This window comes from Notamacropus eugenii, chromosome 4 (assembly GCF_028372415.1).
Source record: "Notamacropus eugenii isolate mMacEug1 chromosome 4, mMacEug1.pri_v2, whole genome shotgun sequence".
NCBI lineage: Eukaryota > Metazoa > Chordata > Mammalia > Diprotodontia > Macropodidae > Notamacropus > Notamacropus eugenii.
The window spans coordinates 144,513,057-144,540,054 of record NC_092875.1 but is presented as its reverse complement, the minus strand read 5'-3'; the positions used below and the strand labels follow the sequence as shown (position 1 = coordinate 144,540,054).

Sequence of the window (26,998 nt, the reverse complement as noted above, 5' to 3'; positions counted from 1 at the left end):
CAAGACTGGCATTTTTGTCTCATGTATTTGTGTGTGTGTGTGTGTGTGTGTGTGTGTGTGTGTGAGAGAGAGAGAGAGAGAGAGAGAGAGAGAGAGAGAGAGAGAGAGAGAGGGAGAGACAGAGAACAAACTTAAGTGGTACAATGTTTACTTAGCCCACTGGTCTGTGCAGTGTTTCAGGGTAATTGGGAATCTATTGTGTAAGTTTGAGTGTTCATGACATATCCGTATTTTTGTTAGTTTGAAGTGACCATGCAAGCCTCGACTTGCATTATTCCATGTAGGAGACCATGTGTAAAACACGGATGAAAAGCTAGGGAGTTGTTGTAACTATATAGTCCAAATCCTTTTTCCAATTTCCCTTTAGTAAAACTAGAAAACCTAGCATAATATTTTATATCTCTCTCTCTCTATATGCATAATATTATATAAAGATCTATACACCTAATACACATGTATATTATAAACGTGTTATTTGTATAACAATAATATGATTATATTTTATATATTTTAATTTTTTTAAAAAGTGAAAAAAGTAAATATTTAGTGTGAACTGTGCAAACAAAACAACCAAGTTAAAAAAAAAAAAGCCTAATGGTTTGAATCTGTGTATTTTAAAAGTACTTATCTATAGAAACTTTCAGAGTAAAAATCAAGAAAAATACCCTACAATTTTGTTTACTTATAAACAAAATTACTACTTATTTTGCTTACTTATAATCTTGCATGTATTTCACGGAAACCTTTCCCCAAAATTATAGATCAAAGGAGATGGCCTATAATGCTTCCTTTTGAAATATTTTTTGAGCCACATGTTTTCAGTGCATATATTATATCCTGTAGGTAATTTAGCCATTCTCAGACACCGTATTATCTTGTTCAGACCATTACATTAGACTTTGCTCTTTTGCTTGAAGAGGAGGTGATTTTGTTCTCTGTACACAAAGGCAAGACTGACTCTGTACAACATTTTGAAGGTGACCTTCACATTTTGACTGTTTCCTTCTCCCTAAAACTTCAGATCCCTTGTTCCTACTGTTTCTCTTGTTTCACTGCGCTCACTTACTGTGTTCACTTACAATGTTCACTTTTCCTATGGTCAGTTTGGTTACTATTAACAGCCAGCAAAACAACTTTTAAAAAAGACATAATGAAGTTTGTTTTAGTCAGCTATTTAACTTCCTAGTTGATTGTGAAAATCTGAAATAATAAAATTTAATTTCTCTTCAAGTGATGATTATACAATAATTCCTTTCAAATGCGATATGCCTGCTGTGCCACTGTAACTAGATCAATGATTCCCAACCTGTGAAGTAAGTGTGTAATATTTGGAAGCCACAACAAAAGAAGTAGCTTCATTCAGTATGATAGATGTTTGATCAATCAAATTGTATCTATTAAGCACCTACTGAATTCTTTTATTAAAATTTATTCATTTTTATTTTTAAAGATTTATTCATCTACTGAATTCTACACCATGTGTTTAGTGAACATATAGACAGTCTTGACCTAGGTGAAAGTCCTGTCCTCCCTCTGCCACATACTAAGTGACTATGGGTTGGTGACCTAAACTCTTTGTTTCCTAGTCAGTTCTCTTATTTAACAGGACAATTATAGTTGTCCTTGTGATTACATATGCTAACGCAGTGCTTGGGAACTTTGGGGATGGCAGAGCTTCTGGCTGCTTCTAGCCATATGAGATTCAGTGCTGAAGTGTACCATGAGAATGATGAAGCAATTCTTTTGTTGGCAACTGAGGAGGAAGGACCCACGACTCAGTGCTTCTTTGAAAAGGAAGGAGCAGCCTGATATTGATTAGCTTCCTGTTATCAGAGCATCAAACCTCTTCTCTTTAGGAATGACTTCCCCACCCTGGCTACTAGGAGTCATAAGTTAGGATGTTGTTATTCAGTTCGTTTTCAGTCATGCTCGACTCTTTGTGACTCCATTTGAGGTTTTCTTGGCAAAGATACTGGAGTGGTTTTGTTATTTCCTTCTCCAGCTTATTTTACAGATAAGGAAACTGAAATAAACAGGGTGAAGTAACTTGCCCAGGGTCACACAGCTAGTAAATGTCTGAGGCTAGATTTGAAAACAGGATGATGAGTCTTCCAACTCCAGTGCTCTCCAGCTGTTCCATGATAACTAAAGGAAATGATCTACCTGGGTGAGTCTAAGGTAGAATTTTAGAGGCCCAGCTACCCCTTATGGTTTTTTATTTCTTTATGAAGTATGGGTAACCAAATATTGACTTCCAGCTGGATATGCACATGCTTGGAGGAGGCCTTGTGATTTTGAGATACCTTGCATTCCTGGGTGCTAGATCCTAACTGGAAATATGAGAAGTTTCTGCGTTGAGGAAGGCAATACAATGAGCCCAAGTCTTACCCTGGATGGCAAGTAGACAGGAGGGAATGATTCTGATTCAAGATGAAATGGAACAGTCCCTATCCAGGATGTCCCCCAACTGTCTTTTGTTCTAATGTGGTTGAAATCTTAGCCATCTGAAAGAGTATGAAGAGTTATAAGGCAGGTTACTGAATGCTGTTTTAAATTCTTCATACATGATGTGAACAGAACCAGGAGAACACTGTACACAATAACAGTCACAGTGTGCACTGACTGACTTTGGTAGGCTTAGCCCTTGTCAGCAATGCAAGGTCCTGAAACAATTCCAAAGGACTCATGATGGACAATGCCATCTGCATCCAGAAGAAAGAACTATGGAGTTGGAATGCAGAGTGAAGCAGACTATTTTCTTTTTTTGCTTTGCTTTTTTTCTTTCTTATGGTTCCTTCCATTTGTTCTAATTCTCCTATACAACATGACTAATATGAAAATAGAAAAAGAAATTCTTCTGACAATATCCTTTTGTGAATATTTAGTATTAGCATTTCTTTTGTGTGTAGGAAATTAATACCTGTCCTATACATGATTTCCATTGTACATCAAGAATTGTTATTTTCCTTCCCTACCTTCCTCCCTTGGGAAGATACTAGACATAAGCCAAGACCTAAACTTCAAGTGATCTTTCCCTAGGGTTCTATAGTGGGAATGTAATGAGATGAAGAGTAGGAAAAAGATGCTATGCCCTTTCTTGAGAGTCCAGGCTCCCACAGGACTGAAACTTGTTCAATATAGGAATAGGAGGTGTTAGACTATTCCTTAGTAGAGAGGGAAAGAGCAAAATGCCCCAACCCCTTGAACTCAGGAGCTGCTCTTTTAATTGTTACATGTGGGAAATGTGAGGAGCCCTTCTGGTATTTTAGGAGCCAATTCCGATACAACACTGAGTCGTTCTAGGAGCTCATTGGGTACTAAAGAACATTGGGTTCTTTCTCAGAGAGGGCAAGATCATTTTTTTCTCTTTTCACTTTCTTTTGTTGTTTTATCCCAGTTTTATTATTTATCTTCACCTATTTGCTTGGTTTGGGACAGGATATTTTTAAAAGACCAAGCAGGCAGTGGGATCTCATATGTTTTGTAATATATCCTTTGTTGAATTTTTGCAATTTTGTATTTGGGGAGGGATGATATTAATGTTCATATCCATCAGTTATGATAGACCTGGACATTCCCTTAAGACTCAAGATTAAGATTATATAAGGACTGTGCCCAAGGGCAAGTTCCTTTTATGTAGAATTTAGGAGACCATTAGGAACTGCTCTGTATCAACTATCTGAAACTCATTATAGTGCAAAGCACTGGGGAAAGTACTTGAAAGGGCAATGCTTAAATACTCTCCAGGACAACAGAGATTATTCTAGAATTAAGGGCATAGACAAATGTGTGAAATACCCTCAAACTGATGTCTGAGAATACCCATAAAGTTTATTGGAATTCACCCCCACCCTCAGGTAAGAAATGAAATTTTCCATGGGATAAGTTCTCCTGGGTTCTCCAGCACAGAACAAGCAGTATATTTCTCCAGTGAATCCCCTACTGGCCCAGGACCAGGCAGATAACAGTTTGGACAGAATTTCTGTAGATTTCTTTGCCAAATGTAGGGCACTCTATTTTTCTCCCAGAGGCTGATGCAAATGTGGTTTTAAACTTCACTCAGTGATAAATATACTTAGTTTAAAAAAAAGAAAAGAAAGAAAACAAATTCATGATTTATTTGATGATACCTCAAAACATGTGGAGCTCCTCCAAAAGGATTACGGGTCGATTAGAATCAATCCTTCATCCTCTGAATGAGGTCTCCACATGTAACGTGTCAGCTACTAGACTCAAGAGGCTGGGGCATTTTGCCCTTTAGCTGTCTAATTTGTTCCAAAACTCCCTCCCCCAACCCATGTGACTAGGCTCAGTCCTTCAAGAACCTGGTCTCCAATGAGAGGGCATGTATTAGTTTTTTCAGATTTTTCAGCTCATTATACCCTCACCACAGTGCACCAGGTAAAAATGAATCATCCCCAATTACTTTGCATTAACTCCCAGTACCATGAAGGAGATATGTAAGCAAGTTCTGGGGACCCAACTCATCAATGAAAAGTGAACTTATTTCCAGTTTTCCTACTTCTCAACAACAAAAACATCAGCTGCTTTGTGATTGGACGTTCTTTGTGTAACTTCCATCCAGTTGACCAATTAACATGCATTAAAGGAGTAAAGCATTGAACTGAACACTTTGTGGATACAAAACAAAACAAAAAAACCCAAAAAGCTAAACCATGCCATATAGTGGAAGATAGTTTAGAAGACCAGAATTAAAATTCTAGCTCTGTTAATTGCCATCATGTGGCTTTGGAAAAATTATTCAACTTTTCTGGTCCTCACTTCTCTCATTTGCAAAAACCAGTCTCTGAACTGATGACCTACAGTGTACCTTCCATCCTAAAACTAAAATTGTATAGAATTGATATCTTTGCTGCTATTGAATAGCTTATAAGTTAGCTTGAAAAGGGTAAGTTTATTAATACGTAATAAACCAGTAAATATGTAGTAGCAAACTCTGAGCCCTGGGGCACACCTTTGCATAAAGAACAGACACGGAAGGTAATGTGGCAAAGGAGATTAGAAAGATTCAGATGGGATCATTTAAAGCACTTGACAAACCTTAGCATGAGATATCAGTGCCAGCCTTTATGAGTACAAGGCACTTTCAGAGGTTTCTTGAGGAGATGAATTTTGAGATCTGCCTTCTGGGACATGTGCTTTTGAGATTGCTTGATTTTCTGGGAGTTGACAGTGCCTTAGAATTATAATTTTCACATGATATTTGAGAATAACAAAACTATTTGGAGCAGTTTTACCTCCAATTTAGACATACTCAAGCCTTTATGATGCTAATGAAAACATAAGCAATTGAACTTTCAGGTTTTATATAGGTTCAAATGCTTATATCTTATATTTTATAAAATTCTGTTGAGAGCATTAACATGGACATTATAATCAGTGATACGTCATCAGTTAATCAATCAACAAGTGCCAGGCACTATTTGAAGCACAGAGGATATAAAGAAAAAGCAGAGTTCCTGCTTACATTCTACTGTGGGAGAGAGTATCATTCATAAATAGCTAGTTACTAGATGACGCCAGAACACTGGACCTGGAGTCAGAAACACTTGAGTTCAAATCTAAGTTCACTAGCTGTATAACCTTGGGCATGTCACTTAACCTGTCTTTTCTTCAGTTTCCTTAATTACAAAATGGGGGAGAATAACACATGGTTATTGTGAAAATCAAAAGATTATCTATAAAAAGTGCTTATAATAGGTCTTATGGAAATACTTATTCCTTTTTCCCTTGTGTTCATCCTTCCTTGCTGAAGAAGACCATGCCCTCAGAGAAATGATGACATGACTTGCACTTGACTTTGTTTTGAGTGAGGGAGGCCTGTGCCAATCACCAACCTCACTTCTCCAGAGCCATCTGAATCCAGTGACCAGATATTCCTCAGGATGACTGGAGATGACCCAGGATGCACTGAGAGACCTTGGACCCTTTAGGCCAAGGTCTTTACAGGTACTCACTTAGAGTGAGGCAACACTCGTTCATTGAATAGGCCTGTTTAAGAAGTACCCAGGGCATGGCCCCTTTAATGAGATTTAGACTAGACAGAAGGTAATCTTAGAGACAAAGGCTACTAGCTTACTTGCTCTTCTTAATTGGATTTAGCTTTCTAAGCATTTATAATAGGTCCTTGTCCTTGGATTCTAGAATCTGAGGTTTTCTAATTTTACCAATTTATACTCTATGGCATTTTATCTTTCTAGTTGATCCTCCTTTCCTACCATGTACACATATGTACAGACAAACATGCACACATTTTAATCCTTAACCATGCATTCAACAAAGAGAATCATGTTAATTGGTCTCTGGATAAAATATGTTCAAATATGTAAAATATTGATTTCTCAAGAACAGTCTTTGGAAAGTTCCTCATAAGTGATAATATAGTAGGAATTCTTTCTCCTGGGATATTTCACAGCATCACAGTTTTCGTAGTCTTATCTCCCCTAATTTCCTGTCTGAAAGCTTCATCTTTCTATGTCCTTTGCCGACAACTCTTCCATCCCTATGGTTTGATCATTTGGTTCCTACTGTGCTATTATAATCCAAAGATCCACTACCACCCCCATCCCCAAACAGTTTCATCTTCTAAGGAAAAAATGCATATTTTGCTAATTAACTTGGCATTCTTATGTTTTACAACATTTTCCTTCTGTCCTCCCCATTTCCAATTTACTTTGTTCAAAATACTGTCACCATTAAGGTAAATATTGGTAATAGTGTGGAATGAATGCATTTTATATTAAAACAAACAGGTGGAATCTTGCATATAACTGCACCATTGTCAATCAGTAGTGGCTTACAGGATGTTCTAAAATGAGGCTTTTAAAAAGAAGAAAGCATGACTTCTGGAAAGTTAAAAATATTTGTCATAACTTAGTAATATAAATGCCAATAACTAGTAGACGTGCATATTCTGTAGTGATCCAAATAATCCTAGCTTTTCTCCTCTAATAGCAGCTCTATTGGGGAAAAACAGAAAACAAAAACCAAGCAGATCTTCTCTGTTTGCGCCTGCGCCTCTCCTGTGGGCTGATTTACTGTTTTGTGGGCTGTTTTGCTGTTTCCCCTGGCTGCCAGCCCAGGCTGCTTGCTAACTTCCATGACGACTCCTCTCTAATCATAGCTCCCCAAACATACTCTCCCACTTTTCCTCAAGATTTGGATCAGGAAGTGGTATTGGGTCACCCTGTAACTTGGAGTGCTGGCTGGAAGGTCAGGAAAGGTTTCTGGCAGCAAGGAAGTTGAATGTGTCAGGTTTCTTGAGTAGAATGAGCTTTGATTCCTGCCTCTTTCCAGCAGCTGAAAAGTCTCCCATAAATCCATTTTGAGCTTCTAATGACTTTCCTAGGATTCTGGTGAACTCGTTAAACTCTAGATGATTTGTTAGTTATCTGATATTTGGATTTTGTGTCAAGGTATGTTAAACCTTAGGTAATTACTTTGATGGACATATTTAACTTATGTAGGTACCCACCATCCACATTATGAAGCAAACCTATGGCTTTTCTTCTTATGTGATTCTTCTCATATATTCCCGTAAATATCTAGAAAGTCAGGCAGTCAATAAAAACTTATTGGTATTTACTTTGTAGAAGGCACCTTACAGTACTCTGGGGATATACATATGAAAAAGAAAGCCTGTTTTTGCCCTCAAGAGGCTTCCAACATGATGGAGTGAGAAAAAAGTACAAAAGAAAACTGAAAATGGGATGGAGGGGATGATGAAAAATTTCAAAGAACTCCAAAAGAGTAAACAACAAGGTGGAAATGAAAAGATGGTTGGCCTGAGCCCACTGCTTAAATAGAATTTTTAGAATTGTTTGTGCTTCACTCTCCAATCAGAGAAGCAGAGACTACTGTTGAGGTGTGAATACCCAGGCTGATTGGATCTTGTAGAATGATAAGATTTCCCATTGATGAAGTTTTTAGGGACATGATGAAGAAATCCAAAGAAGTCCCAAAGAAGTGTAGACAAAGGTGGGAAATGAAAAGTACATGATGTGCTCAAGACCTACTTCTTGTCCTTCTTGTCCAGAAAAGAATCAGCATACCAGTAGAATTATGGCTTTTCTTCCATTCTTATTAATTGATTACCCCTCTTCCTTTTTCTAGTTACACATTTCTTTTCCTTTAGGTAACTTTTTGCATGTCATGGGTTAGTAACATTAGTGTAGCTTGTTGATTCCCACCATTGTCTTTCCATTGTCCTTCAGGTTATTCCTAATTTTAATTCTTTTGACACAATGGTGTTCTAGAATTACCTGCTATATGGTAACACTTAGTGCTTGGTGTTAAAGAAATGAGCTTTTTTAGCAATAAAATGATCAGTATCCTGTGATACACTGACCAGTATTCTTTTCTTAAAACAAAACAAAAGTGTGGAGCCAGTAGATCATTTCTAAAATTTATTTAATTCACAAAGATGGGAACATAGAAAAGACATTGTAATGGCCAAAGTTGTAGTATGTGCTCTAAGGCACGATACTTTAAACAATCTATGCTGTGTACCTACCTGATTCTTTTTGATCTTGTCTACATAGGGATTGTAGTTAATAGACACCAAAATGCATTAAAATAGAAAATAATATGTACTTTTGGATGAACTCAGAGTTAATGCTCACAGTTGACCTGACTCATATAAAAGTCCTAACTTTGCTATAGATCTTTTTTAGTTCTATAAAAGCACAACTTTAAGGAATGTAGTATTTTGAAGCAAAATTTTAAAATGATCAATTGGCTAGTTACTATGGTTACTTCAGGATCCCCATAATTTATCATTAGAGTTAGTTATAACATATGAAGGATATTATCGTGAAATAACACTTAGGGTAAACTTATGCAGAGTATCCCTGCGATTGGGAACATATCACAAAAGACTGTTTTTGTTTTCAGTAGTTGGTGTACATTTTCTTACAAACCAGCGCTCTCCACAGTGCTTTTCCTTAATGGCAGCAACAGCATAGCTTGCATTCATGAAGGAATGAAGTGGCTTGCTAGGCGCTAGGTAACAGAGGCTCTCGGTGTCTTGTTTTAGAGTTTTCAGCTGCTGAATGGGTTCTCTGAAAAGAGAATGTTTCTATTTTGCCACCTCCATTATGTTATCTTTTCCAGTGCAATTACAAGCTAATTCAGAGCTCTTTGTGTTAGGCTAATAGCTTCTGATTCAGGGCTGTCACCCAGTGCCTCTTCATGCACTTTTAATACTGGCTGCCAGTGTTCCCAGCACTTACCTATGGGGAACATTTTTCTTTGAGTAGAGGCTCATCATAGGCAAATCATTAATGGAACATCAAAAAGATCCCATCGTTAGAGTTACATATGGCTAAGATCACAATTATCAAAAGTCCCATTTTTTTTTTTTTTTGCTTTCTTATCCACACAATAAATGTAGTTGTCAGCAGGATAAGTTCACGCGCCGGATAAGGTCACAATTTCATTTAGTGACAACTTCCAACAGCACAAACTTACAAGGTTCGATTTATTAAAGAGTCAGAAGGGATAAGATCACTGCATGGCCAGCCTGATTTATCAGGGTTTGACTGGAGTGCTTGAATAGAGAATGCAGTATTTCAAGTTTATGTTCAAAACTGTAGTTTAGTGTACGTTGTGTGTAAGACTAGAGAATTGAGTACGAGACTTAGAAAAGGTATCCCAATAAGGTATTTTAAGTCTACTAACCAATAACTGTCATTTATGTGCCAAACCATGCCTTAAGAGGAATTAAAATAGCATAAAAATAGGTACTTGGGGAGTTATTCAGATAACACATTTGTTGATTAGCCCATGCATAGACACACACAGAAGCACAATTCTACTTTTGAGGTATGGAAAATCACCAGCCAGTCAAATGTTCACTTAAAGCTATCATGTATCCAGGGAGGCAGCTGTCAGATGGTTAAACCATAAATTAGCAAAAGCGGTGCCATATTTTAGCCACCTTGACTGACTTTGAACAAGACTCGAAGGTTTCTAGAATCTTTTAGTGCTTTTTGAACTCAGCGTGACTTCAGGGCTGTCCATGTTTGATACCATGATGTATAATGTTTCCTAGTCATGAAGAAAATATAAATAGAGACCCTGATTCTATAGATCTTTGCCATACAGCAAACTCTAATAAACATTAGGAGTTAATTCCTGCTGCCCTCATTAAAATGTAGGTGTATGTACTCCAAACTAAAATGAATTGAAAGGAAGTTTATTTACTATGTACATAATCCCTGTCGTATTAATTCATCTGTGTGTGCTCCAGTTTCTGCTATGTAGTGTGAACTCTAGACAAAGAATAATATAAAGATTTGTAATATTTTTAAAATATTTTTACTTCATAAATATGGAAAAAATAATTAGAACTGATATTTTAACCTTTTTGTGTCACAGACACCTTTGGCAAAGCTGGTGAAGCCTATAAATCCCTTCACAGATAGACAGATATTCAGACAGACAGATATGGATATACACATACATATATGTGTGCAATAAAAATAATAGAATGACAAGGAAAGCCAAAATACAGTTGTCCAGATTTTTAAAAAAAATTTCAATTTCACAAACTGAACATCAAGAACCCTCTATTTAGAGCAAGACTTCTGGTTAATTTCTATAAGTGATCTATAACTAATTTGATTAACTGTGAGATCCTACCTTTCATACAGAATTCACAAAAGAATTTTCTTTTCTGCAGTTATCACATAGGTAGGATGTATATCCTATTAAAAGGTAATAATAGGAAAGAATTTGTTGTTCTTTGATTAGTAAAGGGTTTTACTGTGAATTAAGTTGGTGGGTTTTTTCTTTGTTTGATTTTGGGTTTTACCAGGTAGCTACTTTTTACTGTGGCATTGCACTCACCAAGATCTATGACGTCTTAGAGGGTGAGTCCGACTTGCGATGACTTTATATAGTGCAGCTATCATAAGTCTTTGAGAAACCATTGACTTCAAAAGTATTCTTTATCAATGTGATAAGATAAATAACCAACAAGATTAAAAATATTCTTTTTTTACCAAAAATTGATTAATCCATACTATTCTGTCTCAAATATTTTGTGTAAACTTAGTGTACTGAAAAGATTTCTCTTTGAAGAAGAGTGATGCCAAAATCTGTAATGGAATCTCTATTTTCCGTCTAATCCTAAGATAGTTACTTTTGATTCATTTTTTATTCAGAACTTATAAAACACCAAATAAAATCAACATTTCGTTATACAAAGTAGAAAAGAAAATAGATGGTCCATTACAATGCAATCTCTGCTACATAATGTTGGCTTTTCCTTCATTTTAAAATTGATTTTACATTGATACATCTACCCTTTCCTTTTATCTTTCCCCAACTCTTCCAGAGGGAAATCCTTTATAATATTTTTTCAAAAGGTAAATGAAGACGAAAGTTAGCAAAACCAGTCAATGCATTGAAAAAGTCTGATGTTATACATAACTCCCCACACTTGTGGACCCCAACTTCCATAAAGGAATTGAGGTAGTATCTTCTTTCTTTTCGTCCCTAGCTTGATCAGTACAGTTTTAAAACATCCATTTTGATTAGTTTTGTGGTTATTTTCTTTCCATTTACATTGTGGTGCTCACTGTAGATATTGTTTTCCCAGCTCCTCTTACTGTGCTTTTATATCATTCCACTGAAGCTTTCCATGATTATCTGCACTCAACATGTTTTTCATATAGCACATTGCACTCATGGACAATTTGTTGAGTCACTGATGGGCATCTACTTTATTTCTATTACTTTGGTACCACAGAAAGCATCATTCTAAATATTTTGGTACATGCAGAGCCTTTTTAAAAAATTTACATCATTTGGTTATATACCAGCAATGAAATCACCAGATCAAAGTAGAAAACATTTTAGACATTGTATTTGAGTAATTTCAAATTGCTTTGCAGAATGGTGTTATTGATTCACAGTGCTACCAACAATGCATTAACGTTCCTGTCTTGCAGGCACAACTCATCTAGCATTTCCTATTCCCATCTTTTGTCATATTTGCCATGAAATGAAATATCAGAATTATTTTGATTTTAATTTTTCTTATTGTCATTTGGAGCACTCTCAGGTGGTTGTTATTAACAACAATTTGGAGTTCAATTTATTTTGAGAACTTTTTATTCATTCCTTTGGCCATTCATCTATTGGGGAATGGATTTTGATCATATATATTTCTGCTCATTGTCTATATATCTTAGATATCATTCCTTTTTCTTCAGGTATATAATAAATTCAACATATAGCCTACAAAGACATATAATTTGTCCGTGTTTCTTTATGATCTTCCTTCTCTTCTATGCATTGAAAAAACTGCTTCAGTATATTAAAAATTATTTTCTTTCTTTTCTTCCATTTTTTTTACTCATACTCCTTTTTAGGGCTACTGATATAATTTTCAGTTTACATAATGCATTGCACTATATCCTTTATTTTGGTCAATCAATAAACATTTATTAAATTCTGCTGTCTGTCAGGCAGGCCCAGGGTATGCCATGATAACAGTGAAAAAGTCCTGGCTCTCAGGGTCTTTATGCTTTGATGCTTTATTGTAATGTAGAGTTGAACTTGGATTTTTGAGGGCTAAGTCAATGGATCCTACCAAACAGTATGGGTAAAGGCAAGACCTCTCAAGAAGTACAAGCACAAAGCAATTCTAATTATAAAGGAACTTATTGTTCTATTCCACATGGTAAGACAATATGTAAAAATATATATAAATACAAAACGTACACAAACTGAACATAAGGTAGTTCTAGTGGGGAAGCACTATCAGAAGGGTGTTTAAGGAAAGGCCTTATGTAAGATATTTCTTCCTTTTCATTCATTGTGTTGGGTGTCCAGGAATATGAACACTGCGTGTGATTTCATATTTTTTTCTCTGTTGAGTTACTCTGCTGTTTTTTCTCTTTTCATCTTAAATACATTTTTATAAGAAATAGTTCTGTGATAAGGTAAGATGTAGATGGTATAAAAGCAAAAGAAGTCAATAAAATGCATTTTTTAAAATGGAAGGCCTTGTATCTGAAGTTGGACTTGAGCAGATCTTTGAAAGATAACTACAGTTTCTAGGAGATAAGTAAGGAGGTTGTGCATTCCAGGCATTTAGTCCATGCAAAATCAGGAAGACAGAAGAAGAAATTCTAGGCTTAGTGAAAATCAAGACCAAATTTACTGAATCCTAGGGTTTTGTAGAGAGGATCAAGTTATAAATAGGCTGGAAAGGTAGAGTAGAGCTATGATATAAAGAGCTTTGAGGGTGAAACATAGGAGTTGGGGGGGGGGGGTTTGTTTTGGTTCATTTCCCTAGACATAAAGGTGAATAAATAGAGTTCATTGAACAGGGATGTTGAGTAGTCAGACTTGTTCTTTAGTAATATCACTGTGGGACATCAATGTGGTATCTGGATTGGAGATGGAAGAGTCTTGAGGTGTGAAGATCAATTAAGAGCCTTTCATAACAATTGAGGCAAGAGGTGATGAGGTCAGGAATTACAGTAGTGGGTATGTGAGTAAAGAAAAGGGATGGAAGTAAAAGATATTATGAAGATAGAATTTCTAGAATTTGGCAACTGATGAATTCTGTTGGGGTGATAGAGAGTGAAGACATGAGGGTGACTCCAAAATTGCCTTCCCTTTTGACAAAGACTATGTAAGGAAGGAGACAACATTGTTTTCCCCTCCTCCTTCAGTTCATGTAGTCAAAGAAAGCAAAGAGTAGGTAACAAAGTTAATGAGGTATTAATATGTTAGTAACCTTTTAACACCTAGTGATCTTTTTATGAAGTATGAGACCATTTCTTTGACAGAATTCAAGAGAACTGCCACATTGAGCAGCAAAAGATGGACATGCCTTTACTGAGCTTTAAATAAGTAAACCTGAAAGGAATTTATCATTTTAGAATAGCACACTTTTGATGCCACTTGTGAAGGAGATTCTGATGGGATGAAGGGGTGGAAGAGTTTATATTCTACTAAAATTCTTCAGCTATTTGCAAAGCACTTTGGAAACCTTAAAACTCTATACAAAAATTAACTATTACCATTACTAGTCATAACATGTGAGCAGATATGCAAAAAAAGCTACTTGAAGAGTGATAACTCATTGTTATGAAATAGATCAATGAATCAAAGATTTTGACTTGGTGTCAAGGGAATGGATGCATCCTTACGACTTTAATAGCATTTTGTGCCTCCCTTATGTAACATAAGCTATATACTTCACTCATGTGTACAATTGTTTTATCCCTCCTATCAATTAGCCTTTTATTAACTATTTATTAAATACTTACCATGAGCCAGGTACTATGCTATGTTGCATAGTATATGTTCCTACATGCATAGATGTTTCTACAACAGGGACTAGGTTGCAGGAGAAGACTTTATGTTCTACTAGGAAGACAAGATAATAAAACCAACAATAATAGCTAGCATTTTTTTAATGCCGTAGGAGAAGGTTCACAATGTACTTTGTAAATGTGATTTTCACAGCAATCTTGAGAAGTAGGGGCTTTAACATAACCATATTACAGATGAGGAAACTGAGGCAGGCAGAGGCTGTGACTTGCCCAGGATTACAGAGGCAGGAAGGATCTGAGATCACATCTGAACTTGGGTCTTCTTGACTCAAGGTCTAGCTCTCTGTAGCTACACCTTGACATAGCTTGTATACATGTAATTGAATAAAAAATGTTTACAATGAGACTGTCTCTGAAGCTGTGAAAGAAATTAAGGGATAGTTTTTTTAAGATATCCTGGAGACTTTATAAACTTCACGTACCTTGAGGACAGTTTGATACAATTAGCTTTTTTTCTTTATCTTTTTTTTATAATGTGTTTCCTGTAGCACAAATAGGTTCAGTTGTTGTTCATGCATTTTTCAGTTGTGTCTAACTTGTAATCCCATTTGCGGTTTTATTGGTGAAGATATTAGAGTGGTTTGCCATTTCCTTCTCCAGCTCATTTTACAGGTGAAGAAACTGAGGTAAGCAGGGTTAAGTGACCTCCCCAAGTCACAAAGCTAATAAGTGTCTGAGGCAAGCTTGAACTCAGGAAGATGAATCTTCCTGACTCCAGGCTTAGCACACTATCCCCTGCACCATCCAGCTGTCCCTACAAAATGGGTACCCTATTTTGCAAATCTTCATTGAATGATTTGTGAAGGTACAGAACCCTCTTTTGATTGATCATGAGGAAGTCAAAGCCCAAAGAATGTGAGACTCACCTAGGATGACATAGAGGGCCAAGAGAGGACCAGGTTTTTTCCTCTCCCAGGGTATGTGTACTTTCCACTCTACCTAGCTTTGTTTCCCATTTTAAAAGTCTTCAGATATGAGGAAACTAATTTGCTGTGTATCGTATTTATTACCTATGCATCAGTTTAACACCCAGTTCTAAACATTGTAAGCTAGAGAGTACAGTTCAACTGCTAACATAATGAATTGGAAATCAGGACCCTCTTGTATGAATCTCAACTTCTAGACCAACTTCAGTAACATTGCTAAGGTTCATTGTGTATGGAATTTGATCTCTTTCTTCTTTGATTTTACTCATATCAAAAAAGTAATAAAAACTATTATATACCTAGAAGTCAACTAATGAAAAGTATTGTATGTGTGTATACACACACAAATGTATATATACATATATAATTTCACACATACATATTTATACATATATATATATGTATGTACACACACATATAAAATACACACACACAAATTTAGTTCTTTGAAAGCATTTCATTGTGGCTTTTTGGAAGAAACCAAGCAAGATCAGGAATTACGTGATCATTTTCAGCTAGAAAAGAAAAGATTGATAGAGCATTTTTGGACAGTTACCAGCTATTCTGTGAGGTATTCTTTTAAAGAACTCAGAAAGTGCTTCTTTTTTTTTCAAATTCAGAATTAAAATGCATAGTCAAAGATGCCTCAAAACTTGGAAGGTATTTGGGTATCACTTTTTGATCTGCCCTAAGTTTGTAGTTCTTAATCCATTAAAAGACAGGACTGCTTGTAAATCCACAGGTACAGATAAGGAGTCACTGTGTGACTGAGCCTGAACCCTTTTCAAATGAAAAATGTCAGTGGCAGAAAGGGAGCCTGAATTATTTTTAAAAGGGTTTTCAAAGATTCTCATGATTCCTCTGGTATCAGTTAAATGTGACATGTCCCTAGACATGGCTGTTTTTTAGTGTGCAAAAGCAGGCAAATACTTTAGGCTTCATCTTTATGCAGAAAGGCACACTCTATCTGTCATTTATTTCAAAGTTGTTCACAGCCAATATGGACCTGTAGGATTGCAAGTCACCATAACTCTAGATTATAATTTATAGAGGAACTACTGAAAAAGGCATATTCAATTCAATAAACATTTATTAAGCCTACTATGTATGAGACTATTGAGTCTGATGTGTGTAGCTGCTATGTTAAACACTAGGGATACAAAGCCAAAAACTAACTTTTCTCTGTCCTCAAACATTTATCTTTTACTGCAGGAAGGGGGGAAAGCAGAATGCACACATTACTAAATAAAAAAAAAATAGGAAGTATTACAAAGTAATTATAAGAGACAAAGAATGCAAAATTCATGACTCCAAAGAGTTTTAGTGTGGGAGATGATGTCTAAGCCATGTATTTTGACGGAAGCCAGGACTTGAGTGTGGCAGAGATGAGGAGGGAATGCATTCCAGATTTAGATGCTACTTGAACAAAGGAAGAGATGTTGGAGTTGGAATTTTGTATATGGAGAAAGCTAGAAGACCAATTTATCTAGGCAATGAAAAGTTCAAAAAAGGGAGTAATATGAAATAAGATTGGAAATGTAAGTGAAATCCACATTGAAGAGGACTTTCAATACCAGACTGAGAACTTTTATTTTATTGTAGTGACAGCTGGGAGACTTTGAAGATTTTTGCATGAGGGAAAGTAGGCTGTCATATCTGTGTTTCAGTAATATCCATTTTCACAGTTTTTGTGGAGGATAGATTAGTGTATGTATTTGAATAAACCCTTTTTTTGGACATTCCAATCAGACTGAAACAAAAATTCTGTGATTTTGACCTCTATAGATCAAGATAGAGGACTAATCTTGGAGTCAATAAGACATTGTTCTAAGTCCTGAGACCCTCTGATACATGCTGGATCTATGATCCTGGGTAGGTTCCTGATCCTCTCTGTGCTTCATGCAACTCCCTAGGACTAAAAGTTGTAGATAAGGTGGCCATCAGCACAGGTAGAAGGAGTTTCCTATTTGTGAGGGACTTATACCAGTACAAAATTTTTTAAAAAGTGCTTAAAGCATGATCATAAAGATTCTTTTGAGTTTAAAACCAGTAGTATAAAAGATTTATGATAGCTCTTGAGTGGATGCTACTTTGACCAACATAGATTTCTCCAACTCTGTGCCCTGGCTGTTAGAGGCTTAAAGTTGCTATAGGGATAAAAAAAACAGAACATAACAAATCATCACTGGGAAGACTCGTTTTTATAGCAATGAGCTTTCTTAAATTCATATACATATATTTATAGGTTCTGTAATTCAGTCATGAAGAGAACTCCTTTCACTTATATAGATGCTAAACTCTCCTATAATTTAGTTGGTCTTTCAAAGTTACTGAAACTAAGATAGGTATACATTTTGATATATACATATCTGTCTTACTATATACATATATACACGTATAAAGAGATAAGTAAATATATCTACTTGCTCATGCATATCACATGCACACATGCGCACAGATACAAACACACACAAACACAAACATAAACTTCGCCCATTACCAACCTAGTGCTGAATTTCCCTGAACTGAACCCATTCAACAAATATTAAACCTTTGTTAACACCTACCGTATGCCAGCACTTTGCTAAGTGCCAAGGATACAAATATGAAAAAGAAAACCTCTGCCTTCAAGGAGCTTCCAGTCTAATGGAGAGAGACAATACATAAAAGGAAGCTGGAAAACAGTGGACAGATGGTGGAGAAGTCAGAGAAGTCCAAAATGAGGGTAGCCTGGTGGGAAATGAACAGAGGAGGTCAGCCCTTGAAGAATTAACCAGTCAGCATTTATTAAGCCCCTACTATTGCCCAATATCATGCTAAACTCTGGTGATACAAAGATTAAAAAATGAAAGATCCGTTTCCAAAGCCTTGTAGACATCTCTGCCATAACCTTCAAGAACCGAAAGTCACCTCCATATGTCATGAGTTGCTGGACTGCAGGTTTAATGTAGGTACATATATTAACATGTGTATGTATATTTCAAGTATCTGTGACTGTGCTGGTATGGATAATCCCTGAAACAGATTGCAAACACTCTATGGCTTAGTAGATATTTTCTATTTTTTAGAGTTATTTTGGCATGGAATATACTCATCAGTTGATATTTAACTTGGTGAAATTTTCCAGACCAGTTAGGGCAATTTTCTGATGACACACATTTTAACCATCGGCTGACCTTTATTTATAGCTTTTCTAGCCTGGTAGGACCATCAGAGCTTATACTTTTCTGCCATAACCTTCAAGAATACAAGATAGCCTGTCTTCCACAAGAGCCAAAAGACAAAAAGTTTAGTTAAAGACATAAGTATATTCACATAAAAATCAACACTCAGCCCCCCACGACTATTGCACCTATCATATAGTAGGTCTTAACAAATATGTATACATTAATTCTTTTAAACCTTGAAATGTCATTATAAATGCTCTTATATGCACATAGAATTTTGAAAATATATATTCTGTTGGTGTATTTTATACCTATCATTGGTATTTCTGGGGACCCTTCTTGCACTGTGGAATCCAATACTGAGATAAAGAAGAAAAATTAACATGAACTTCTCAGAGACAATTTTAAGTAGTCTCACATCTCTCTGCCCTCAAGAGGGATGTGTTTCATTATCTCTTCTCCAGCACTTTCAATTTATAACATTTTATAATTTGGGGGATTTATAACAATTTGTAATTTGGAGAACTTTTCATTATGTTGTTACTGCCATGAAATAAATATACATACATACATACATGTGTGTATACATACATGGACACACACATGAAAACAATACTTATATCTGGTTTTGCTTATTTTAATCTGCACCAATTATGTAGATTTTCCCATATTTCTCTGGATTCCTCAGTTTCATTATTTTCTACTGCATAATAATATTCTATTATACCCCTATATCGTATTTTATAACAGTTCCCCAAATGATGGCCACCCCTTTTGTTTCAAGAATTTTGTTATCACAAAACACGTGACTAAGAATATTTTGCTTTACGTTGAAATTTTATTTCTGTGTTAGATGACTTCCGAGCACATGTTCAATAGTCATACAATAACAACAATTATATAAGAAAATAATTAAACTATTTGTAACCTTTGAGTTACAACCTTTGAGTCAAAGGTTACAAATAGTTTAATTATTTTCTTATATAATTAATTTTTTTTATTATATGGCCCTGGAGGAGAAGTGAGGCTGGTGAGCTGCCCAGCTCTCCCTCACTCAAAACAAAGTCAAGAGTCAAGTGCAAGTCATGTCATCATTTCTCTGATGGCATGGTCTTCTTTGGCAATGGAGGATGAACACACACATGGAAATAATTCCAAATAAGTTGTCAGTTTACAGATCCACCAATAGTGCATTTGTGATCTTGCCCCCCAATTGATAATAATGACTTCCTTTTTAATTTTTTATCTTTGAAACTATGGACAATATGTGGTAAAATCTTAGTTGTCTCAGTCTACTTCTCTTACTGCTTGTATTTTGGGCTTATATTTGCATTTGTTCATTTATACTTTGAATTTATTTTAAAAAATCACTCATAGCTTTTGACCAATCATGGAATTTCTCTTGATATTATATAGTTGACTCAACCCTCTATGTATCTTGAACAACAGACTTTCATCTTTATTTTTCATCCTAATATGTTCCCTGATTTACAATTATCTTATTTTCTCTTCATTGATTTTATTCAAGCGTGTCATGAATTGCCTATTTGTCTTTAAAAAGATGCCTCCTGTCATTCTTTTCTAAACATTATGAACTTTTGTATTCAGAGTGTGCATCCATTAATTTTTTTAAGTTTTATTGGTACATTGTTTTTACATTGTAAACATTTCCAGATCACCCCACTCCAAAAGAACTGTCTTGTAACAAAGTAAAATGATTATGCTGAACGAAAAATTCAGTGAACCCACATGAAAGTGCATGCAACATTCCACATCTATAGCTCTCCTGTCCTTTGAAATTTTTTTTAAAAAATTAACAGAAATATATTTTTCTCCCTTTGATGCCCACCCCATTTTGTGGGATGGTTGGGAGAATAGAAAAGCAAATTCCTAATAACAAATGCATAGTCAAACAAAACAAATTCCTTTATTGTCTGTGTAAAACATACATACATACACACACACACATACATACACATATTATTTCTCATTTTATACCCTAAATCCATCACCTTCTGTCACAAGGCAGAAAGTATGTTTCATGATTATTTTTCTGGAATCTGGAATTGTGGATTGTCATCATATGGATCATGGTTCTTCCAAGTTTCAGAGTTGTTTATTTTTACAGTGTTGTTATCCTATAAAATGCTTTCCTGTTTCTGCTTTTCTCATTCTTCATCAGTCTATACAAATCTTCATAATTGTTCATTGTAATATTGATGTTACAGAATCTTTTTTTCTTCTGATTCTACTTGTTTCACTCACATTGGTTGATATGTTTCTCTTCACGTCACTTTGAAATCATCTATTCCTTTTCTTAGAGCACTCTGTTTTATCATATATGACATGACACATCTTATTCTGCCATTCCTCAGTTATAATGTAAGGCATTGTTCAAGTTTCCAGTCATTTTTTAATTTTTTTTGCAGCCACAAAAGAGTTGGTGTGTGCATGTGTGTGTGTATGTGTATGTATTTTACAAATAATCACTTTTCTACTTATCTCCCTGATGTCATTTTTTCCCCTTTGTACTCAATGGGTCTAGAAGTGATATAGCTGGGTCCTAGGATATGTTGCCTTTGGTCAGTCATTTTTAATCATTTCCAACACTTCATGACCCCATTTGGGTTTTTCTTGGCAAAGATACTGGAGTGGTTTGCCTTTTCCGACTCATATTACAGATGAAGAAACTGAGGTAAACAAGGTGAAGTGATTTTGCTCAATGCCACACAGCTAGGGTCTGAGGCCAGATTTGAACTCAGAGAGGTGAGTCTTCCTGACTGCAGATCCAGAACTCTATCTACTGAACAACCTAGCTGCCTCAAGAGGGCACATACTGTTTAGCAACTTTGGGTCTAATTCCTAATTACTTTTCACTATGATTTGATTTATTCTCAGGTCCACCAGCAGTGCATTTGTGTGTCTGTTTTACATAGTCCTTCAAACATTTATTATTTTCCTTGGATGAACCCATCCAGTTGGGTATCTATTTTTATATTATTTTAGTAAATGGCATAAAACGTTAATCTAAAAGAAATTCTTGTAAAACTTCTTTCCAGTTTTCCCAGTAGTTCTTGTCAAAAGGGATCCCTTTCCCTTGGAATTTATGTTCTTGGGTTTATCAAACATCAGAGTGCTGGTTTTGATTGTTTCTGGTTTTTCCTTATCTAGTCTGCTACACTGTTCTGCTTGTCTGATTTTCAACTATTGCAAAATAGCTCTGATGGCTACTGCTTTATAATATAATTGGGGTCTGATAATGCTTTGTCTGGCTGTCTTCCTTATTCTCATTATTTTATTTTAGATTCAGTCAAGAAACATTTAATAAAACCTTAGTATGTGCCAGGTTCTAGGTTAAGCATAGTGGATAAAAAGAAAAATCGAAAAACACCTATTGGCCTCTAGGAGTTTGTGTTCTAGTGACAGAAACAACATATTCATCAAAAGGTAGGACATGACAAATATAGAGTAGATGAATGAAGGAAAAGCATTAATTAAGCACTTAACGTGCTAATTATTGTCCAAAGGCTGCTAGGAGGGCCAGTGGATAGTGTGCTGGGCCTGGAGTCAGGAAGACTCATCTTCTTGAGTTCAAATCCAGCCTGAGACATTTACTAGCTCTTTGACCCTGGGCAAGTCACTTAACCCCTACTTAGCTCAGTTTTCTCATCTGTAAAATGAGCTGGAGAAGGAAATGGCAAACCATTCCAGTATCTTTGCCAAGGAAATCTCAAAAGGGAGTCATGAAGTGTCAGACATGACTGAAAAAGTTACTGTCTGAAAAGCTGGACATACAAGTCAAAAAGCTAGCTAGTCCCTGTCCTCAGGGAGATTACATTGTTAATGGGAGAGATTAGGGGTTTGACAATACATTTTAAGAGCCTGGAGGCCAAAGAGAGTTAAGGTCTATGAATGGAATATTAAGCCATCCATTAAACCACCCTTTCAGGAAGCAATTGTAGGAGGGATTTATGGTCATTGATTGCTGTATCATAGTAGGAAATAAATGGAAGTTGGGAAGATATCTGTAACATATGAAAATGAAATGGTTAATGTGAAGATGAAAATGCTAGACAAAAGCTTGCAGAGCAAAGCAGCTTAGCTCCAACCATACATGGTCTTTGGTGGTCCAGTTTGGAGGGTGGAATAATATTAGCAGCAAAGGCCTCAGGGTAGAAAATGGAAAATAACACTAAAAGACTAGGCTCTAGGATTTGGTTAGAGTGGAAAAGCCTTCTGGAGAAGAAAGCATTTGAACTGAGTCTTTAAGGAAGCCATTGACTCCAAGATGAAAACCTGCAGAGAGAGATGGTTTCAGGCCTGAGGGATGTCTAGTTTAAAGACACAAAGGGCAGGAGAGGAAGCTCTTTGTGAACAGAAAGTAGGTTGGTAAGGTCCTTTACCCTAGAGTGTGTGGGTCAGAGTAATATGAAAATACTAGAAAGAGAGGAAGGTTCTAGGTTATGAAGAACACACCTGTCCAATTCTGTATGCATGTCTACCCTTATGGATGATTTCTCTTTGACAAAAAAAAAAATTCTCAAATTTGAAAATACTTTAAGAATATACAACTCAGTCAAATATGTCAGAGTATTTTTGGCCACTTTTAAAAAGTGAAAAAATCACATTTTCTAGGTAATTGAAGTGTTAGAGATAAACTCTATGTTGGAAACAACTAATCTATCTCTCTTTGACCTTTAGTAAATTAAGCTTTAAGTATGGTAGTTGTTTTTACATAAATGTCAATTATTATTTTTCCTTAATATGGGGTTTGAATGTCCTTTGCTTTTATATCACTGATTTTGAGCAAAACAGTTGACAGAACAGAGTGACCAGGGCTTTGCTCCCGGATACCACCCCCACAGCAACATTCCTTTGACTGGTGCTCCTGTTATGGACTGTATTTTCCATGTTCCCTGCCACCTAACCTTCACCCCAGCCTCCTTCCAGGGGTTGGATATTGACAAGGCTATAAGAGCGATGATGGGACTCTCTAGGGAATAGACTTTTCCCCCACTTAGCACAAGTGTATCCTGAGCAGACTGTCCTCTGAAGACCTCTGTTACCCTTTCACCTCCAAATGAATTTTCCCCCAGACAGAGGAACTACTGGTTGTGTTAATATGTTCACTTTTTATAATCTTGAGCGACTGCTAAGTTACTATCATACCAAGGTCAGGAGCCAGGAGGTAGGGGGAAATTGATGATTACCATGTCTTCTACTTTGGGTCAGAAGATGGGCATAAAAATAAAACAAAAACTGAATAGCAAGTTTATGAATTTGCATTTAATCAATGTTGGTGTTGGTGTCATTTGTTGAATTACTACTTCAGAATGTTTTCACTGTCCAAGTAGCCTACTTATTTGACTGAGTTTTCTATGTGGACTTTTTAAAAATTTTTTTGCAAATTCAACCTTATTAGCTTAACAAATATCAAAACAGCTGAGGAATGTTTTAAATCACTATCAACCCACTGATACTTATATTAAGCTTAGGGACTGTGCTATTATTATCACTTAAACTCAAACAGAAAAGTCCCAAATGTAATTAGACTATGCTGTTAAAACAGTAACAGCAGCAGCAACTCGGAATAAAATATTTTCATCAAAGTATGGCCAATGGCTCAAGAAAGATAAAATAATAAATAAATAAAATTTAATAAAGATAAAATAACTAACATCCACACTCTCAGTCATTTTCTCATTTGGCACCTAAGAGTAAACTCAGTGAGTACACACGCCCATGTTTTCCATATAGTAGCTGCAGCACCAAGTGTATAGAACAGAAATATCAAGGAAGCATAAAATGTTTTGTGAAAGTTACATTTTGATATTAGAAAACTGGTCGATAGAGCAGTTGTGTCACTGTTTATATAAATTAGACATCTGAAGAAAGAAACTTTAAAGCTACAGTTTGAGACTCTTTTCTGTTTCTCTTTCTGTCAGTTTTGAGGGCATGTTGAGAAATTCCCTTTTTCTTATTCTTTCATCAGTTTGTTGTGGTTGATAGTGGAAAATGATGAGAAGGTAAAGGATTGACATGGTTTCATTACAAGGTGGTATGAGGGTGGAGGATCCATTCTTGCCTGACTTATTCTGGGTTCATTTGTATTATTTCCATTGCTGGGCACATCCAAAATTAAGGGAACTTTTAAGAAATATATATTACAAAATTCATTTATTTGAATGAACATATCCCTATATGTTATGAGTTTAGATACTTATTCTTATCTATCTAAAGAAATAGTACACTATGGAAATAATGGAGGGATTTCTAAAACCTACCAGTTTTTGATCCAAATTCTTTGAATAGCTGTGAAGAACCCTCGTTTGCCAAAGGCTCCCTATCCCTTATTGTGAAGTAAATAAACTCACATTGAGTGCCCCATTAAAGTTACTTTGACAGTCAAATATATTAAGGGTTTTAACCCCAGTATGTTTTGCTACTTCTTCCTCCATTCCCCAGCCCTGGAACAAAGCCATTTGAAGAAGGGTTATTCCCTCTGATTCTCAAAGGCTTGCTAAATAGAAATGCTTTCAGAGTATAATGTGTGTGAAAAGATGTGAGAAAAAAATTGGGCTCCATAAGCTAAATTTGAATATAATTATAAGGAAAAGGTTTAGTTTTTTCTTTCTTTCTTTCTTTCCTCAGGATGACAAGATCAGTTGTTTTTCAGACAAGCATAATTAATTCTCATTATATGGGTCCTCAGAACATTGTGCATGTAAAACAAACACAAAGACAGAGGTGGCTGTTGTCAAGGCACAAGTGAAAGTACTCTAAACATGGCTTGTTTTCTTTGTCTGCAGGAGAGTTGGAGGTGGTCCAGAAGGATGGGGAGCGCAAGATTCAGAGTCGGCAGCAACTTCCGGTTGGAACAACATGGGGGCCTTTTGCTGGGAAGATGGATCTGAATAATAACACCTTGGTATGTGAATGCTAAGAGACAGTTGAATCTGAACACTTTTGTTGTCCCTCAGGAATTATCTTTGGTTGCCACCCAATGAAATCTCTTAAAACCGGTTTGTTTTTGCTTTTCATGGACAGAGCTGCTTGGATTTTTTCCAAGTGGCTCGTCTCTGACAGTAATCTACGCAGAGTTTAGAAGGGAACAGGTTAATCATGCTAAATGGCTGTTTAGTAAGGTAATTTATAAGGTTCTTGCTTTATCTCCTTAGCCAGGCTAATACTATTCACATTTAATAACATATACAATTGCCTTTATTTTTAAGATGACACAAATTAATTGTCATACAATTCAGTTTTACATGCAGAACAAGAAATAAGTAAACAACTTTGTTATACTCTGGTAATATTGTTTGAACCTGTAAAACCAGGGCCAATTAGAATTCTAAATTCTATCCTTAACTTATTCTCTTATACAGGAGTTAGGATCAAAATAACTCACACTCTGTACTACAGGTATTGCTTCCATTTCTTTCAGTAGGGGATGTCTGTTAACTTGATTTTTTTTTAATATTTTGGTATCTGTATTTCAAAATAATTGGCCATCTTTTCATCTTAGGTATTTTTTGCATGTAAAGAGATTTTTATGGGAAGCCCATAGACTCTACCAGACTGACAATGAAGCTCATGACGCACCAAAAGGTTAAGAATTCCTGTCTTAAAGCTTTAGAAAGAATTATTATTGATTTTACTCCTGAATTAAGTTGCTGTGCTTTGGTACTTCAGAGGAAGTGATTTTGTTGGTAGATTGTAAACTCTTTCCCCCTTTCCCCTGCCATGATTTAGTAGATTTTTTTAAAAAAGATTTGATGTGACCAAACACACAGACATATATTCCATCATATCACACTGTGGATCAGCTTAGTAAAGCCTTCCTACAACAGCAGTCTGTTATGGGGCTTCAAGTCCTTCTACCCTGGTAGGACCTGACAGAGGTCATGGGACATTGGGATAGCCTTTTATAATATGAGATCACCTCTACTTGGTGACAGGACATCACAGGAGATTCATACCTATATTTTCTTTTAATAAAATAATCTTTTGTATCACCAACATGTTCCAGGCACCATCTGACAAGAATGATAGCTTGGGAAATTAAGGAGAAGTAAGCACCTACACAGACAAAAACACAAACCAGCAACAGCAGCCCAAGAACTATCAGCAAGATACTTCTTGCAGGGTTGAATGCAGGGTTGAAATAAGTAAAAATATTCAAGATAATTAAATATAAGCATGCAAAACATAAACAAACTGAACAAATAATAAACAAATTGATAAAATCCCCTAAAATTGATCCTTTAAAAAAATACACAGTTCTGAAGGTGTCAAAGGGCTACGCTTGTAAGTCTAGGAGACTCTTCTCCCCATGGATAGAGATTGAATTTTATTACTTACCTTACTTACTATTACTTATAATTACTTATTACTGATTAGCAGCTCTTTACAATTAATTATACAAGGATATACAGGTCCCACAGTTGTTTTAACCATAACTCTTGATCTGGTCATAGACAAGTATAGCCTTTCTTAGTCTGTCACAATGGATATGTCTGGAACTGTGCTG

At 35.9% G+C, this 26,998-nt stretch overlaps 1 protein-coding gene across 2 annotated transcripts in view; it reads left to right on the top strand.

Moving 5' to 3' along the window:
• The window catches only part of ZFPM2 (zinc finger protein, FOG family member 2), a 568,693-nt gene that overhangs the window by 262,836 nt on the left and 278,859 nt on the right, over positions 1 to 26,998 (top strand). For both annotated transcript variants that reach the window (XM_072603297.1, XM_072603296.1), the window contains one exon: positions 25,278 to 25,396. In XM_072603297.1, coding sequence (XP_072459398.1) covers positions 25,278 to 25,396 — 119 coding nt within the window. The remainder of the gene's footprint in view (positions 1 to 25,277; positions 25,397 to 26,998) is intronic.